The sequence below is a fragment of the Dermochelys coriacea genome, chromosome 1, assembly GCF_009764565.3.
Source record: "Dermochelys coriacea isolate rDerCor1 chromosome 1, rDerCor1.pri.v4, whole genome shotgun sequence".
In the NCBI taxonomy this organism is placed as follows: domain Eukaryota; kingdom Metazoa; phylum Chordata; order Testudines; family Dermochelyidae; genus Dermochelys; species Dermochelys coriacea.
In genome coordinates, this window is record NC_050068.2 from 6940570 (window position 1) to 6958541 (window position 17972).

Consider the following 17972-nt stretch of genomic DNA (forward strand, 5'->3'; position numbering starts at 1 on the left):
GGGTAGTGGTGCGTGTACACTCCAGCCCGCTCATTGCATGGTGGAGCTTGCTAAGTTAATGACGGGAAAGCGCTTTCCAACGGCAAAGCAGCGTGACAGCTCCGCATTAGCATCTTTACTGCCTTTAATGGGAGGGTGTAAATCGCCTTGAATCCTTCATCCCAGCTGCGTGGGGCGCGGATGCCGAAAGCTATTACATCATTATTTATTTAGATCCCAGGAGCACCCCAACCAAGATGAGAGCCCCGGGCTTTGCCCGGATGGGTTTACACTGCACACGGAAAGAAAACATCCCTATGACAGTCGAGGTGCCTTGCCCAAGGTCAGGCCCACAGAGACAGGACCTGAACACCAAGCGGCTGAGTGCCAGGCCAGCCCCTTGCCCTCCTCCCTGTCCCCTGAAAACGATCCCCCCTGAGCCAGCCCCTGGCTGCCCGCCCGGCGGCTGCTCTGTGATGCCCGCTTACGATACTCTCTCGCCCCATGCTTTTCCGCTGCGCCCCGTGCGAGGGACGCTAGGACCCAGCGGGATCCTCCGGCAGCGCCCTGGGAGGTGCAGCTGCGTCTGGGGTTTGGCTCGGCTTGTCAGTTTCACCTCCTGCGCCCACCCCCTTCCCCCCCCCCCGCGCAGCCAAAGGCAGAGAGGGGCGGGGCGGGGCGGCTTCCACCTGCAGCCCTCAGCAGCCGGCGGGGCACCCCAGGCCGGCAGGATCAGCCGGCGCTGGGTGGAACCTCTCTCCTGGGAGCCGCGATTCTGCTGCGCACCCGGGACCTGCTCTCGTCGCCTCCTCCTCCTCCGCCGGAGAGCCCCAGCGGCTGCCCGCCCGCGGCTCCAGCTTTCCCTGGGCCATCGGTCACTTCCCCGGCCCTGGGGTGGTGTCATTTGTTTGGATTCGGTTACTACCATCGCCACCTCCCGGGCAGGAAGATCGCGTGGCTGGGGGGGAGCTCACAGAGGCAGATCCTTAGAGGAGGAAGCAGCCCGCCCCACCTGCCGCGGGCATCACACTCACCTGTTCTCCATTGGTGGCACACCTGGGCAGCAGGGGCCGGTTTCCAGGCTGCGGTGAGCCGCACAGCTTGGCGTTAAACGTTTAGGAGCCAGGGAGAAAAAGGCGAAAGCCTCCCCCGGGAGGAGAGACTCCATCTACACCCACACACTTCTCCAGCGCAGAAAGGACCAGGGCAGCTCAGTGATCTTTCAAGGGTTTTCCTCCAGGCAGTGCTGAAATATTTATATTCTTTTGCCTTGTTTGTTTGCAGGGGAGCCATCTGGTGAGTCCTCCCCACCAGGAGTCCTTAGGAGACAGCTTCTGGCTCTCACTGTAGAGAACGTAATTTTGAAATCTGCTTTTCCTGCCTGTTCTGAAACCGTCTCCTCTTCCCCTCCTCCCCTGCCCTTACCTTTAAAAACAAAACCATTCTGGTTTCAGAATCTCTTAATTGAGGCAAAACCAGTATTTACATTTTTTTTTGGAGTGGGGGGGGAGGCAGACACCGTCCTAGGCCCACCGCACCTATTCTTGTTAAGGAAACTTAAAACTAGAATTTGTCAGTGTCCCTTCCACGACCATGTCCACCCGAGAAAGCGTACAGATCCCAGACGATCGGGATTTTAATAATTTCCGGACCGAATGCAACTCGGACACAGGCTGGAGTCAAACTTATAACAAATCGGGACTTGTTGTGTGGATTCAGGTCTTGGAGGTGGAGAGATCCCTGCATAAAATCAAGGTAAGAAACCGGCTGGGATCTGTGGGAATGTTAGATGTACCCTCTGCGTTGTCTGTGCCCACGCGCTCTGGGGTTAAGCAGGCTGTTTGCAAAACACTGCAGCAGTGGGATGCAATACACTCCTTGTGTATTTGCTGCTTCAGTATTTCTTCATTTTCTAGGTGCACTGTGTAGGGCAGGAAGCTAGTGGGAATGTAGGGCTGTGTGCGGGAGTGTTTCCAGGGACCCCTACATGCAACTGATCAGATCAATGATTTATGTATTACCCTCTCTTCTTACATAGATTATCTGGCCTGGCATCCTGTTCCCAGTGGCAGGCTGCTGGCATAAAATCCCCATTCTATATATCTAATTGTGCCATACTGAACTGCAAGGGTGTGTGTGGGTGAGAGAGATTTTTTTCCTAACCTCACCTGGCCTAGGCTTTTTACTCTGGAGTGGAAGGACTGGGTATCTCTTACAACTCTTCTGTTTTAGCCAGTGTCCTGGCATGTCATATTATCTAATCCTGCTCTTAATCTCGCTGAGCTATTTGCCTCAATATCTGGTAGCAGTGAGTTCCATCGATTAACAACTTTCTTTAATGCAGCATTTTGTATCTATTTGAAATGTGTTGCCTTTGAGTTTTGCATGGGTTTCTCCTCCTTGGACAATGCGCTGGGATGAACAGGAAGTGCCCAAATGTACCTTTCCAAGGCCTGTAATGCACGATGCTCATCTGCAGTTGGCTTGTGTCTCTTCCCACCCCCACTCCCACCCCCTGCTCCCTTACTAGTGGTGACAGAGGCTCCACGGAGCCAGCTCACCTCCCCCTAGCCCATGGCCTGAGAGCTCTCCGCTTGGTGGCTTGGCAGGAAGTAGGGATCAGCAAAGTTACCTGACCAAGTTGCTGAACCCTCTGTTCTGAGGGCCGTTTCCACCAGTGGATTGAGATGAACTGGAGTGCCTCAAGCAGCAGAGAGAGAAGCTACGACAATCCTGAGCCCTGGAACCCAAATTGCAAAGAGAAGCTGCTCTGCCCCCTGCCCCTGACTGCCCCCAAGCAGTAGTCACCTTACTCCAGGGCAGTATGCGATCGGGGCCTTTGGTGCCTAGAACTTGCAGCTGTGACTCCATTTCTCTCGTAGATGCCTTTGGCTAGACCAGTTATGGACTCCATGCCTATTAGCGGGGCTTCTACTGCTTGTCCCATACTCAGCGCATGCCCACGAATGTATGACCCCCTTCTATCTCCTCTGTGAACCCCTGCTGTAGAGGCCTCCCCTGCGGGAGCCTCAGCAAAGTTCTAGAAGATCAACGCGAGGTGGAGTAGTCGGATCCGTCTCGATCCTTGTGGAATCTGCTGCCGAGGCTCTGTGTCCTCAGAGCCCCCGCTGGGTGTGGGTAGTTAGAAGGTAGCTGGGTAGGAAGATGGGGTACCCCTTCTGGGACCAGAGCAGGCTGGGATCCCTGCGTGGTACCATAGACTCACTTGTGGGGCAAGGTCTGCCTATCTCCCGTGTCTTGTAAGGATTGTCAGGGAAGCTGGTGTGGCCAGATCTGAAAAGTGGGCACACAAGGAGGGAGATGGGGAGTGTGTGTGAGAGAGAGTCCCACATCCATTATTCCCTGGAGTTTCCTGGGTGCTCAGATACTAAGGGATATATAAGAGCCAGTAGAGTAGAGTAGGACTCTGGCTCTTGGTAGTGATCGTCTGTGTTATGGGCACGCCCAGAGCCCGATCAGGACCAGATCAAGGTGCTGTACAAACACAGAGCAAGAGACGGTGGGACTGGCCAGCTCTGGGAGCTGAGGATGGGCTCCTGAGCCTGCCACCCCAGCTCATGCCCGGTGTCAGTAGCATCTGAAAGCCCCCACATCTCAAGGCCGTTCTGGTGTCCCTGACGTGAAGTGCATTTGTGTGTCTCAGGTCAGAAACAGACAAGTGTCCCTTCTGCAGAACCCCCCTTGCCCCATGCACTAGCTGACTCCTTTATTGGCAGCCTCAACAGAGTGGCCGTAGATTGAAAGGGGCATAGGGACTGAATGCCCTACTGGGACAGGACCGAGACTTGTTGGCTGGGGCTGCGGGCACCATCTGCATTAACGCTACCTGTGCTGGATCTGTTACGTGGCTCAGGGCTTGGAAAAACTTGCCAGATGCCTCGTAGCCAGGGGCAGATGTGGTGGTGGGGAGCTCCAACTATCAAGTTCCAGAGGCAGCACCTGGATGAGGAAGCCACTTTTGGGAAGGAAGAGGATCCTGGGCTTTCTGCTTCTGTGGGTGGGTGGGTGGGCTCCCTCGCCTGTCGGCCTCCAACAACCGGCAACTAAGATGAATCTTCATCACCTTTTTGCTTTCTGTCTCTCCCTTTGAGCCTCCTGGACACAGGGCAAGGAGGGAGCAATCTCTCTCTTCCCCCTTCTCCTCCCCTTCATCCTTGGATACTCATCCTCCTCAGTCAACTCCTGTGCCTGCTTTCCCCAACCTCATCTGATTTCTTGACCGTTTCTCAGCTGCTCTCTGGGTTACGAATGGCAGCAGCAGAGTGTTGTTTCTTTCACTTGTCTGCTGCTTGACAAACTCTGATCAGCCACAGAGGCACCGGAGCTTCCTGTGGGTAGACCCAGGAAGGCGACATTGGAAGGTTTTCTTTGCAGTGGTAAGGCCTAGAAACTGAATGGTTGGTTGGTTTGTTTTTTAAACCGAAAGCACAGATTTTGCACAAATCAATGGCTTAGTCTGCTATACTGAATAGAGAGCTTCCCATTTTCCAGGTTTTGAGTGCATGAGTTGAAATTGAAAAATTCACTATTGGCAAATTGAAGGCTTCAGCCAGTCTGGCTGTCAAAATGACACTTCACACCCACTCCACATTCAGAAGTAATTGGGCAACATGCAGGAATGACTTGCTGAAATTCTCTGGTCTGTGCTATGGAGCAGGTCAGACTAGGTGATCATGCTCAAATAAATGTGTTAGTCTCTAAGGTGTCACAAGTATTCCTTTTTTTTTTTTTTTTTTTTCTTTTTGCGGATACAGACTAATGCAGTTGCTACTCTGAAACCTATTATTACTTGTGATGGTCCTGACAGACCTTGAAATCTGCAAACACTCTCTCAAAGATTTGGGTGCCTGTATGTAAAATATTGCCTGTGTCCCTCAAGGGCCAGTATCTGATGCTTCAGGAGAAAGGGAAAGATCCATAATGCACATGCTGAGTGGTGCAATTCTATAACAACACTTAGTGCTTCCTTAACACGTGAAACATGAATTAACCTGACAACCCTTCCCCTGTCGGGGGGCGGATTCTCATCAGTGGGTTCGCAAAAAGAAAAGGAGTACTTGTGGCACCTTAGAGACTAACAAATACAGACTAACACGGCTGCTCATCAGTGGGTTGACAGACTCAGAGAGAATATAGCTACAGCTTTCCAAAGTAGCCACTGATTTTTAGATGCCTGACAGATAAAATCTCAGGAAAAACTTCCTAACCATAAGAACAGCAGGACAATGGAACAGATGCCTCAGGGGGTCATGGAAACTGCTTTGCTGGAGGTTTTCTGAAGGAGGCTGGATAGCCATCTCTCTTGGATGGGTTAGACACCACAAACCCTGCATCTTGGCAGGGGGTTAGACTAGATGACCCTTGTGGTCAATGTTCCTTCTAATTTTTGACAGGCCGTGTGCGCAAAAAATTTCTTCTGTGCAAATTTTTGAAGCAGAGTTCAAATTTGTGCGCCATGAGGCAAATGCACCCAAGCAAGTAAAATGCTTATACATTTAAAAAGTTTTAATTTGCAATTTGTGGTGATAGTTTTACACCATGTTATTTTATAAATGTCATTTTTAATACTTAGAGAAAAGAAATTTAACCTCCTTTCCCTCCCCCCCCCCCGCCAGCTAGTAGAATCTGGCTTTGTTGATAGATGGGCGAACAATGTGAAAAGTCACTCGTAAATGATATTTCGGCCTGGCTCCGATGTTGTATTTCATTTTTTGTGCGTGCGGTGTTTCACCGTGCGCGTGGGGTATAGGATCTGTGTGCACACCCAGTTTAGAGGGAACAGAACTTCTGGTCCCTTCTAACCCTATGATTCTATGTCCTGAGATGCTCTAGGCTTGGCTATACAGAGGTGCCCACCACTTCCACGGATGGTGTGGGTCCTCAGCTTCTCTGGAATCAGGCCCCTGGGGTCTCGTGTTGGGTACTCAAAAATTGAAAGTCTGCTTGAGTGCTATGCCCTGGTGAGAGTCATTGTTAGGGTTGGGACTAGAATGCAGGTATCCTGGCTGCTGGTCCTGTGTTCAGGCCACTAGTTCACATTCTTCTATAGGGCTGCTGCTCCTGTTGACCATACGTCTCTCTTCTGGGTCTGTAGTTGCCCCATCAAACTTCAGGTGCTTTATTACTAGTGGGTCCGTTTTATCTGGTCTCTAGCTTGGAGCGTTTTTTGTTGTTTTTTTTTTTAACCCTGAAGCACAGGGATTTCCTCCGTTAGACCCGGGCCTGAGCCACTCCCAGCACTGACTGCAACCTTGCTTGGCTGCAACACAAACCTGAAAGCTCTGGCCTGTCCTTGGCAGCGTGCTGGGAGCAGAGTGTGCCCGGCAGCACATTGCACTGCAGATGCAGAGCAAACAAACGGAGCTGGCAGCTCTGAGCAACCTGCCTCCTGAGACCGCTGCTGGTTGGGAGTGGGAGAGAGCCTCCCTGTTGGCTAGAGGGCTGGACGGCTCAGTCCTGTTCAGGAAAACTGATCTGTGTGTGCTCTGGCATCCCATGGCAGCAGGCTTTGTAGGTCAGCTCTCCTCACTTCTCCAAGGGCTAGGGATCCTTCTTTCCCTGGCCCTCTCCCATGCGATCTGCACACAGAACACTTGCAAATCGCCTACACAGCAGTGCTCAGGACCTGGGGGACGGGGCCTTAGGGTGCCCCCATTCTCCCAGGCTTCCCCTCTTGGTAACTTTCTGCGATGTCCCCATCTGGGGCCTTGCAGCAGTGAAAGCGCAGAGGTTGGCACACTCGTTGTTGCTGAGGTTTAGCATGCATTGCATCGGACGCTGCAGTGTTTCGGAGCCTACGCTGAATCTGTGCAGCACAGAGTCTCCTGGTTACCCCAGCGAGCTAGCAAGGCTGCCTGTGGTCTTTGCACACTCTGTTCTTTGCACACTGCTTTGGGGTCCCTGTAACCACACACACTAGCCCAATCAGATACCGTCATGACTGTGTTGTCAAGGGGATTTGCCATTGAGGGTGCTGGATGCACACAGGCTCTATGGCTCTCAGGTTCCCAGTCTGACTGAAGCTGGCCTACCTAGTGTCATCATGCACTTAAATTCTGGCCTGGAGAGCCCAGGACAGAATGTATGGCTGAGCATGCTCCAGGGACTGTAACAATGAAACCAGCTGATCTCGGTCGTGCCCTGGAGACATCGAAGGGAGAGGAGTGTCCTCTGCACTGAGCCCAGCAGTATATGAGTGCCGTGATTTGGGAGGCTGGTAGCACATTCACTATAAACTAGGTCGGTTGCTCGTTGTCAAAGAAGGGAAGGGCAAGGAAGCAGTAGATGTGCTAGATCTTGATTTTTAGTAAGGCTTTTGACACTGTCCCACATGACATGGGCAAACTAGAGACATTCGGTGGGTGCACAACTATTCTTTGTGTAGGGCCTTTCAACCAGTTGTCAGTGGTTGGTTGTCAAACTGGGAGGGCATATCTAGTGGGGTCCTGCAAGGGTCAGTCCTGGGTCTGGTGCTAGTCAGTATTTTCATGAATGCCCTGGAGAATGGTGTGACGAGGATGCTTCTAACATTTGTGGATGACACCAACCTGGGAGGGATTGCAAGCACTTCGGAGAATAGGATTAGAGTTAGAAATGACCGTGGCAAATCAGAACTGATCTGAAAGCCACAACATGAAATTAAATAGCGACAAGGGCAAAGTACTTTACTTGGGAAGGAAAAATCAAATGCACCACTATGCTCTGCAGAGTACCTGCCTAGGCAGCAGCACTGCTGAAAAGGATCTGTGGGGTCTTAGTGGTTTACAAGTTGAATATCTAGCAACAATGTGATGCAGCTGCTAAAAAGGGGACTATTCTGGGCTGTATTAGCAGAGCGTTATATGCAAGTCCTAAGAGGTCATTGTCCTGCTCTGCTTGGCACCAGTGAGGGCCCAGGTGGAGAACTGTGTCCAGTTCTGGGCACCACACTTTGAGAACAATGGGGAGAGAATCTGGAGAAGAGCATCGGAAATGATCAAAGGTTTAGGAAACCTGAGCTGGGAGGAAAGATTAGAAAACCTGGGCGTGTTTAGTTTTGAGAAAAGAAGACCGAGGCGGGACCTGAGAACAGTCTTCAAATCTGTTCAGGTGTGTTATCAACAGGGTTGATCAATTCCCCAGGTCCCTGAAGGTGGGACAAGAAGGCAAGGGCTCAATCTGCAGCCAGGGAGATTTAGGTTTGATATTAGGAAAACCTGACTGATGAAAGGGTAGTTGAGCTCTGGACTAGGCATCTGAGGGAGGAATCGCCGTCACTGGAGGTTTTAAGACCAGGCTGGACAAACGCCTGTCAGGGCTGGTCTAGGTTTACTTGGCCTAGCATCAGCACAGAGGGCTGGACTTGACGACCCTCTTGAAGTCCCTTCCAGTCTAACATGGTCTATGATTGTAGAAACATGCCTCTAAAAGTTCTCAGTCCTAATGGAGGTCTCTGAGCTTTGCTGGAGGCAGCTGTCTCGCGACCCTTCTGTAGCACTAGTGGATTGAGAGACCAGCAGAAGTGATGGCACCTGCTGATGAGCTGTTTTAATAACACTTGCAGCAGAACCCTGCTTTCCCTGCTGTATTACAGGAGTATTTAGAGGCTCCAGCTGAGATCGGGGCCCCATTGTGCAAGGCGCTGTACAAACACATACACAGTGAGAACCTGTCCCTGCCCCAAAGAGCTGACAGCTTAACTAGACCAAGCAACAGGGGAACCGGAAGGACTCTTCTCTCTGTTTTACAGAGGGGAAACTGAGGTACAGAGAGATGGAATAATTTACCCCAGCTCACGCTGGGAGCCTGAGGTCTCTTGAGTTCCAGCTCAGTGTCTTAACCACATGACTATCCTTCCTCTAGAAGTCTCAAGGCCTTTGTGGTAGCTGAATGGTAACGGCAGCCCTGGAGCATTCGGCCACTTCCTAGCCTGAAGAGTGCATTCCATTGAGTGACGCTGAGATCCTGTGTGCTGTGGAGACATACCCAGACATACCTGTAGGGCAGGAGGGATGGAAGGCCTGTGTGTTGAAAGAAACTCGCTGAGCAAGTGGTTCGAGGTGTTCGGTGCCACAGCAGGTCTGAGTGGGTGGGGTTGGTCTCACCTGCGCTCCAGTGGCCCGGAAGAGGTCAGAGTTACCGCCTTTCTCTGGAAACACCTTCCTGGTGGGCGGATGATCAGTCTGTGATGGGAAGTGGCTCTTGTTCCAGGTAGTGGAGCCCTTGCTGGAACCGAGGTTTTGTCAGGAGCGAGGATGCCGGAGATGGGAGCCATATAAGCACCTAGCCAGGCAGTGGCTGAGACAGGAATTGTGTGGGAGCTGGGAGAGCTGCGTTCCTGTACTTTAACCACTAATGTACTTGCTGCTGGCCATGGTTTTATTGGTGTCTCAGTAGGATGCACGAGTGACCCACCATCTCCAGAAGTGAAACAGTGCCACTACCTATGAACTGGTCTGTGAGCTTTAACTGGTCTGGGCTTCGACAGGAAACCTCTAGGGGACACTTGGCCACTGTGGGAAGTGATGTCACTGGCCCAGCCGGTAAATCCCACTCTGGTTAAATGCACTTGGCCTGCCCACGGGACAATCTCTAAAACTGTCCATGTGGTTCCAGCTGTGTCCCGGGATTTCCCGTCCTTGGCCTCTTGGACATTGGTTGGCCCCATTAACTTATGGAAATATGCTGCCACACTCAGGTTGAGGGGCCTAGGAGGAGGCTTTGATTTCAGTTCCCGGATCAAAGCCACCCTCTGCAATTTCAGCAGGGCGTTCTGCTTCCCTTCGTGCCCTGGCCTGGGTCGTGGTGCGGGGTACTGTCTGACTGCTGTGGTTTAATTTCAGCAGTGGGTGAAGCCATGGCTGTGGGGGGTGGAAAGCACTCTAGGCTCCTTGGAGGATCAAAGACGGTATGTAAACGACTGTTTATCCAAGGGGCTGAGCTGAATGGTGCCGGGTGGAAGGTTTCTCTGAACTGCTGCATGGAGTATGAATGGGAGGGAGGTAGAAGAGTTGCGTCATGGAGCATGATCTCCTGTAATTAGCCATCCGGCAGGAAAAACAGCTTGAAACCGTACAATAGGACGTGCTGACTTGGGCTCAAATGACATGTTTGGAGCATATGAATGGCACCTCGTGATTAATAATTAAATCCCTTTGTAACCTACTTGGGAATTCAAATCACTTGACTCTGCCTGTAAGCGGGGAATAGTCCTGCTATTGTGGGGAACTTTCCTGGCTTCTGCACTACCCTGGTAAAGTGGGCTAGCGAAAGGATCTGAGTCCTCGCTCCCACTTCCTTTACCCAGAGGCCTCCTTGCCCTTGAGGGCTCCCCTTTCACTCTCCTGTCTGGCAGAGTCCTCGTAACCCCAACAAGGCTGGGCCCAGGATTCCTGGGGGGCTCGACCCCCAACCCTGCTGGGGTCACCTAGGACAGGGGCTAGGGTGTCCCCACTCCAGGGTCCTCTCTCTGCACGGGGCACTTCTCTGACCCACTGACCATTACATACAAGTTAAAGCAAATGCAAGTTATTTAATCAACAATTAATTTTAAAAAGAATAAGGGAATATGGGAAAGGTTAAAGGAAACACGTCGCCCCGCTCTGTAGCCGGGAACATCACAAGCAGTGTCTCTGGAACGTCTGGGCAGTTCAGAGTCTGCTCCTTGTCAGTCCCAGGCCGCCTTCTCCGGCCCTGGCTGTGCTGCAGGGATGCTGTGGGTTGGAGACTTGCTCTGGTGGTGGCCACACGCTCTCAGGCTCTAAGTGGCAGGACCCTTCTTCCCAGTGTCACCATGTTGGGGTTACGATCCAAGCCTGGCCTGCAGAGCCTCTTGGCGGAGGCGTCTCCCTGTGCTGGGCCCGCTGCCCAGGGTCCCCCTCGGTCTCCCCAGCTGCTCACCGCACCCAGCTCCAGACTGCTCCAGCCCCAGGTCCACCACTTGGGCTCAGCACGGCTGCTGCTCTGCCTCCAGCTCCCTGGGCGGCTCCTTTGTCCCCTCTGCCTCTGCCTGCTGCAGCTCTGCTCCCGGGACAGGTCTGCTCTGCAGGCTGCTTCTGTGACTCTGCTCCCAGCACTGACCTGCTTCGTGGGCTGCTTTTCTGGCCCCTCTGGCTCTGGTTGCTGCCGCTCTGCTCCCAGGGCAAGTCTGCTCTCTCTGGGCTGTGCCTCTGGTTGTGGGGCTGCAGCTCTGCTCCCAGCACAGGGGCTGCTCTCTCTGGGCTGCTTTTCTGGGCCCTCTGGATCTGACACAGCTCTGCCCCCCAGCTCAGCTTGGGCCTCTGCTTCCTCCTTGGCTCGGCCCCCTCGGTCTGACCCAGGCAATTTCAGCTCACATGGAGGACAGGACCTCCCTGGCCTCCTGACTCCCTGATTAGCCTGCTCGCCCTGTCATTCAGGCTGACCTGGAGCATTGGCCTCTCCCCATTGTTCCTAGGGACTGGCAGTCTCAGGGTCCTGATTCTCCATCCACCCTTCCCCCTTTTGGTACAGGGAGCTAGCCAACCAAAACACCCCCACTGAATGTTAGTAAGGGGGCAACAGTCCCCTTACATGCCCATTCCGCAGGAGGGATGCAAATCACTGGGCCAAACTGATCTGTGATAAAAGCCATTAAAGGTTACTTCCGAGGAGGCTGAGCTAACACTGAATAAACTTTGGGGGAGCGCAGGGTGTTTGCAGCGAGGGGCTGGGCAGCTCTGTGCTTGTGGCTCGGACTGATGCTGGGTCCATCTGGTGCTGGCACCAGAATGCAGTGGAGTAGAAACCTGGTCTCTGACACAGCCCCATCTGATCGAGGGGTCTAGTCAGGTACACGGATCGGCTGGCGTGTGGGCAAGGATGGTGCAGTGGCGTGGAGCGAAAGGCCGAGTATGTACTGGCAATAGGAATGGTAAGACATCTGGACTGGGCCGAGCTCTCTGGGGCAGAGACCAGTTTCGTGTTCTGTCTGGACAGCACCTAGGACGATGGGACCGATAGGTGCTACTGCACTCCAAACAGCTGGCACTCATTGGCCCTGACATGGGCTGAATGGGCTACAGCCCCCCAGCTCCCTGCCTCCCATTAGAGACGGCCCCTCCGGGTCACGATGCAGGCAGAGGTTGCTCCCTCGCTGTCCTGACAGGCTCCGAGGTTGACAGGCCAGCACCTTTCACCTTTCCAGCTCAACGGATCGCCTCGGGTGACCGGAAGCAGGAGGAGAGCGGGAGGGAGCGTGGGCCTTCCGGCCCAGGCCTGTGCTCGCTCGGAGATGGCCCCTGCCCTGCGGCAGCAAAGAACATCTAGAGGATCAAGGGAGAATGGAGTTGGGGCGGAGCAGAGGGGCATCCTGCAGCCATTGCAAGCCCCAGTGATGTCCCCTGCTCCCTCCATCCTGGCTGAGAATCTCTCCAGGCCTAGGGTGACCAGATGTCCCAATTTCTAGCATCTTTTTCTCATAGGCACCTATTACCCCCCACGTCCTGTCCCGATTTTTGACATTTGCTATCTGGTCAGCCTATCCAGGCCTCTTCCCCAGCCGGGCTGGGGGCAGGCCGCGATCTCTAATCCAGCCCCGCCGCTCTCCATGGCGGGGTGACAGTTGACCTCCTGTGTCTGAGTTTCCCGTCCGACAGGTTCTGCCCCACACTTCGCTGGACACAGATCCTGCTCCTGAGCTGGTGTCCGTACCCTGCACAGCACTAGCAGGGGGCCGGCCAGCCAGGCTGGGGGAGGCCAGAAACCGAGAGGGGTTGGAGTCCCAGTGTATGCTGGGTGTAGCTTTGGGTGCCTTGTGCCTGCCATATGCCTAGAGAGTGAGGGCACCGTTAGGGAGCGTTGGCCCTGTTATAAAACCTCGCTGACTTCTTTGTGCAGGGTGTGTGCTGTCGCTGGAGGATTCGCTCCGCACGGGGCGTCCTTCCTCCGTTGCTTTTTCTCTCTCCTTCCTCCCATCCCAGCTGCTTTTCCCCCAGCTCCTCTCCCAGGAGGCTCCAAAAGCAAACCCACCGGCCCCGCTCCAGGATGCAAGTCTCCTCTGGTGCCCTTGGCACTGTGGGAAAACCAAAAGCTCCTGGGGGTGAAGGCAGTGGGGCATTCAGCCCTCCCCAAGCACACGGTGATATGGGGTGAAAGATGTGGGCAAATGACCGTGTCAAGCCATCTCAGGGCTAGCAGCATAAAGGTGGCCAGCAAAAGGACAGGGGAAGGGGAAAGGGTTTGTCTTTTTTTTTTTTTTTTTTTTTTCCCCTCCTGTTGCTTTAAGGAAAACTCCCAAGTCCCTCTTAAAAGCCATTTTCCTGATTTGTTTTTACACTAGATGAGACCTGAATTTCTAATGTTTCTTCCTGAGTCTGTGTTTGGTTGGGGACCTGACAAGATTTATGACTTTGGAGCCACCATGCATGGGGAAAGCTGGTTAATTTAGTCAGGCTGTGTAAAATCCTCTGCCTTTAACTCAAATGCCTGGGAAACATTGGGGGGGATGGAAGTTTGTGTCCTTCACCCCTTGATGGTGGGGAAGGATTAGAGGCTTATGTTGCTTAATCTAGAGTTACAGGAGAGACTAAAAATATAAACATTGGGGATATAAACTTCCATGCTTCAGGGCACAAGCCACCCACTGTCAGGAAGAAACTTCCTCCAGGAACAGATGATTCCAAAATGGGTCACTAAGGCATTTCTGGCACCTTGATCTGAAGCAGCCAGTGCTGGTCACCGTCTGAGATGGGCTGCTGGGACCTGTGCTCTGATCGGATCGGTCTGGCAACTGCTGGGTTCAGTTAAAGGCAAAAGAAGGCCACTGTCTGTGTCTGAGACCATTGGTGAGTCCCCCAGGGAAGAGCAGATTGGATGTTCCTGATGGAACTGAAGTTAAAGGGCAGCCAGACACTTGCTTCTTCATCATAAAGAAAGCAAATGAGTGCACCAGCTTTTGCAGGGTACCTTGAACTAGCCAATGCCAATTATTTTACTAGCTGCATCTATCTAGGCAACGAGGAGAGAGAGTCCCTGAGATCTGATTTAAATCCCCCAACCATCATCCCATCGCCCAAAGTCCCCTAGCCCTTTGCTGTTCCACGGCAATGTGTGGGAGGACCAATATTTGGGTCACTACCTAACCAGCAGGAAACTTCGCTCTAGGAAAGCTGGCCAGCTGCTTCCCAGAAGCTCTGCAGGGGCTTAGGAGGGCTCTGTGCAGTGAGAGATGTTGCTACAGCAGCCTAGTGCCCCTCAACAGTAGATACATGCTCGGGAGCATCTCCCTGGAGTCAGCCAAAGCTTGTGGCTTGGCTGCACATTTGACCCATGTCTCCATGTGGTCGGGAAATCCTCTCATACCTTCCAGACCCACGGCGTCGACTGCCCATGACTGGCCATGTGCTCTGTAGCCGCTGGGGTGTGGGGCAAAGGCCAGCTGTTAACGGTCTAGGCTGACTGTCTGATGTAAAACAGGGAGGCAGCGCACGCTGTGGGTCAAAGCAGAGACTTGCGACTCCAAGGGGCTCTCGTCACATCTGGGAGGAAGTGACATTTAGTCGTTAGAGCGGGAGATTAGGTGTCAGGATTCCTGGGTTCTGTTCCTGGTTACTGAGTTGCCATGTGACTGTGGGCAAGTCACTTAACCTCCCTGTGCCTCAGTTTCTCTAGCTGTAGGATCGATGGGATCTGAGTTACTACAGAAAATTCTTTCCTGGGTATCTGGCTGGTGAATCTTGCTCATATGCTCAGGGTTTAGCTGATCGCCATATTTGGGGTCGGGAAGGAATTTTCCTCCAGAGCAGATTGGAGAGGCCCTGGAGGTTTTTCGCCTTCCTCTGTAGCATGGGGCATGGTTGACTTGAGGGAGGCTTTTCTGCTCCTTGAAGTCTTTGAACCATGATTTAAGGACTTCAATAGCTCAGACATGGGTGAGGTTTTTCATAGGAGTGGGTGGGTGAGATTCTGTGGCCTGCACTGTGCAGGAGGTCGGACTAGATGATCAGAATGGTCCCTTCTGACCTTAGTATCTATGAATCTATGAGGCAGTAAGGCTTGCTGGCAGGACTAATTCATCACTGTGTGTAAAGTGCATTGAGGCAAATGATGCTATAGAGCGCTCATAAACGCAGGGATACCCAGCTTCACCGCTGCGCCGGTCATTCAGCTCTTGCTTGGCAGGGTTGGATTCCTTTGACTTGCTGGCATTGGAAAGCAAAAATGGTTCCTCGCCCGCCTTTTTCTGAGCTCATTGAGCTGCAGGTGAAGGCTGTCACAGCTCCTGGGAATGGTGATAGACCAGTCAAACCCGCCTGGCCTGCCGTGGCATTAGAACACCCGGAAGAGCCCGCTTTGTCTTAACATCCCTGCTGGGTTGCTGTATCAGGAGGTGGTACTGGGGCACCGTGGCCCCTGGACACTACAGTGGTGCCTAGACACTATGGTGATGGGCACACTGGCGGCACGCTGATATTCCCACGCTGTCGTGGCATTAATATCGCTCAGACTCTGCCCTGTGCTAGCACAGTCATGTGAGAATCTCAAATGTTAACAACTGAAGACTTGCGACCACCCTGTGCTACGGTTGCTTTTGGTGCCCTCAGTTTACAGCTGGGGAAACTGAGGCAGAGCACGTCCGTGACTTTTCCAAGTTTGTACAGGGAGCCTGTGGCAGAGCCACAGGGATTGAACCTGTGTCTGGGTACAGGGATTGAACCAAGCTGTCTCATCTCACAGCTCTTTGCCTTACCCCCAAGATCTGCCTTGCCTCCTTTCACCTACTGCTTATTGGGCTGGGAATGAATTGGAGTCTTGCAGAGCTCAGGTTGCACCCACGAGTACAGAGCCTGTGACTTTGGCCCCAGGTGGCGAGGGGGTGGCATACTGCAGTGGCTAGGCTGCTGGCCTGGAACTGGGAGACCTGGGGTCTGTTCCCAGCTCAGCTGCTGGGTGACCTTGGGCTGGCCACGTCCCTTCTCTGTGCCTCGGTTTCCTCCTTCCACCCTCATTTACTTAAAGCATGAGCTCTATGGGGCAGAGGCTCGCTGCTGGGTAGGCACATCCTGGGAGCAGTGGTGAGACCGCAGCACATGTAGTGGTACCGGCGCTAGCTTTGATCTAGCTGGCACAGGCACCAATGGCAGCAAAGCCAGGGGATAATGAAGTACCCCAAGTGCTGGGTGGGCTTGGACTATCCGTGCTGCCGCCGTCTCAGCCCGCTTGGTATTCGCACCACCTAGGTGAAAGCCAGCTCCGTGTGCTGACACCTGCTGCAATGGCCCCTCCAATTGCAGCATAGAGATACCCAGAGTGTGCAGCACACCCAGGCCCTGATCTCAGTTGGGTGCCATTGTTGTTCTGTGTATTATAGTAGCAATCTGCCCTACTTCACTGGCTCCACTCCTCTACCGTATTCCCCTCTCTTTCTTCTCCCCACCCCTCCTCCTCCACCTGTTGTCCCAGCATAAGCGTCAATATTGATTCAAGGCTGCAGAATGCAGCGAGACCCAAGAGACTTCCCGGACCTGCTGACGTCTCAGCCCCCTCCCGCCCTGCCCAGATCTGTGTGCTGTTCCCACAGAGTGATGTGGGACTGGCCCAGCTGTTGCTGAGGATCAAGGTGCCGGCTTGGTTGCCTGATGGTGTGGAGATACTGACAGTCATCACTGTGCAGTCTCCTTCCTCCCCTCTCGCTGGAGGTAGCTGACTCACCCGCTGCAACTGTTCCAGTCGGACCAGTTCTGGCCAGCATGTGACATGTAGGCATAGACACAGCTGCTTCAAGTCGGCCGATCCCTTTGTGCCCCATACACCACGCGCTAGGTCTGTAGTGCCCAATGTGCATCATCAGGAGTGCTACCTAGTGGCTGGAGCTGTGGGCTGGCAGCTAGCAATCCTGGGTGCGAGCCCCAGCTCTGCCATAGACTCCTTGTGTGAGCTTGGGCAACTTGCTGTGCCAACCTGTGCCTCAATTTACCAATCTGTCAACATTCACCTCAGAGAGAGGTTATGGAAAGCAACATGGTCTAGTGGCTAGAACACTGCATTGGGAGTCAGGAGAGCTTCCTGTCTCTGCCACTGACTCTATCTAAACTCGGGCAAGTCACGTTCCCACTCCCTGCCTCAGTTTCCCCACAACCCTTTGTCTTGCCTGCTGAGCTTGGAAACTCTTCAAGGCAGGGACCATCTGTCTGAGCATGCATGTGTGAAGCATCCAGCACTGATCTCAGAGGGGTCCCCAAGTGCTCTCGTAATACAGGTAACTAATAAGCATAGTGAGGTGCTCCGAGATCCTCCGATGACAGCTGCTATAGATGTACAAAATAATGTTATTAGGGAGCAGCTCCAGCTTGTCCATCCCTCGGGCCAGCACAGGATTGGTTTCACCAGCCTAGGATATAACTTGCAGGTGTTGTGCCGAGACCATAGCTCATCCTGCTGGCCAGTACAGTCTCATTGTTCCCGTGTGCTCCCCTGTCACTTTGTCTGTGTCCAGCCATTGTCTTAGACTGCAAGCTGCCTGGGGCAGGGACCGTCTTTTTCTGTGTTTGTGCAGCGCCTGGCACAATGGGGCTAATAGGGGTGACAGTGATACCAATAACGAATGATAGGACTTGGTGTAATGGGGTTTCCATCCTTCCTGCTGGGCAGGTGATTCTGAGAGCGGCTAGAGCTGCTAGTCCCTGATCATTAACTCAAACTGGCCTTTTGTCCAGTTTCCTCCTTGTGCTTTTTCTGGGCACTTAGATCAGCTGCAGAGGGTGAAATGCCAAAGCATGTGTTCTTAAGACTGAGCACTAATCCCTCTATTCTGCGGGATGCCTGGCCTGCTCCCCTATTTCCTAGCCAGCCCCTGAGAGCTCAGGCCATGTTCCCAGGAGCGGCTTCCAAAGCTCCCTGCTTTTCCGTATGTCCCTCCATGGATCCCCCTCCCCATTCTGCCCCAGAGGTGACCAAAGTTCCCTCTAAGCCACAGAGCAGGCTATCAAGGGCCTCGCACTCTCGCAGCCACAGGACCTGGACTGGGGAGGTGCCTC

The 17972-nt window shown here is 53.3% G+C and overlaps 1 protein-coding gene across 1 annotated transcript in view; it reads left to right on the forward strand.

Annotated features, from left to right (window-relative positions):
* The first annotated feature begins 238 nt into the window (after positions 1-238).
* Positions 239-17972, forward strand: part of STARD10 (StAR related lipid transfer domain containing 10) — a 51181-nt gene continuing 33447 nt past the window's right edge. Inside the window, exon 1 of the mRNA XM_038387427.2 lies at positions 239-1734. Within this exon, the coding sequence (XP_038243355.1) occupies positions 1573-1734 (162 nt within the window). The 5' untranslated portion in view covers positions 239-1572. The remainder of the gene's footprint in view (positions 1735-17972) is intronic.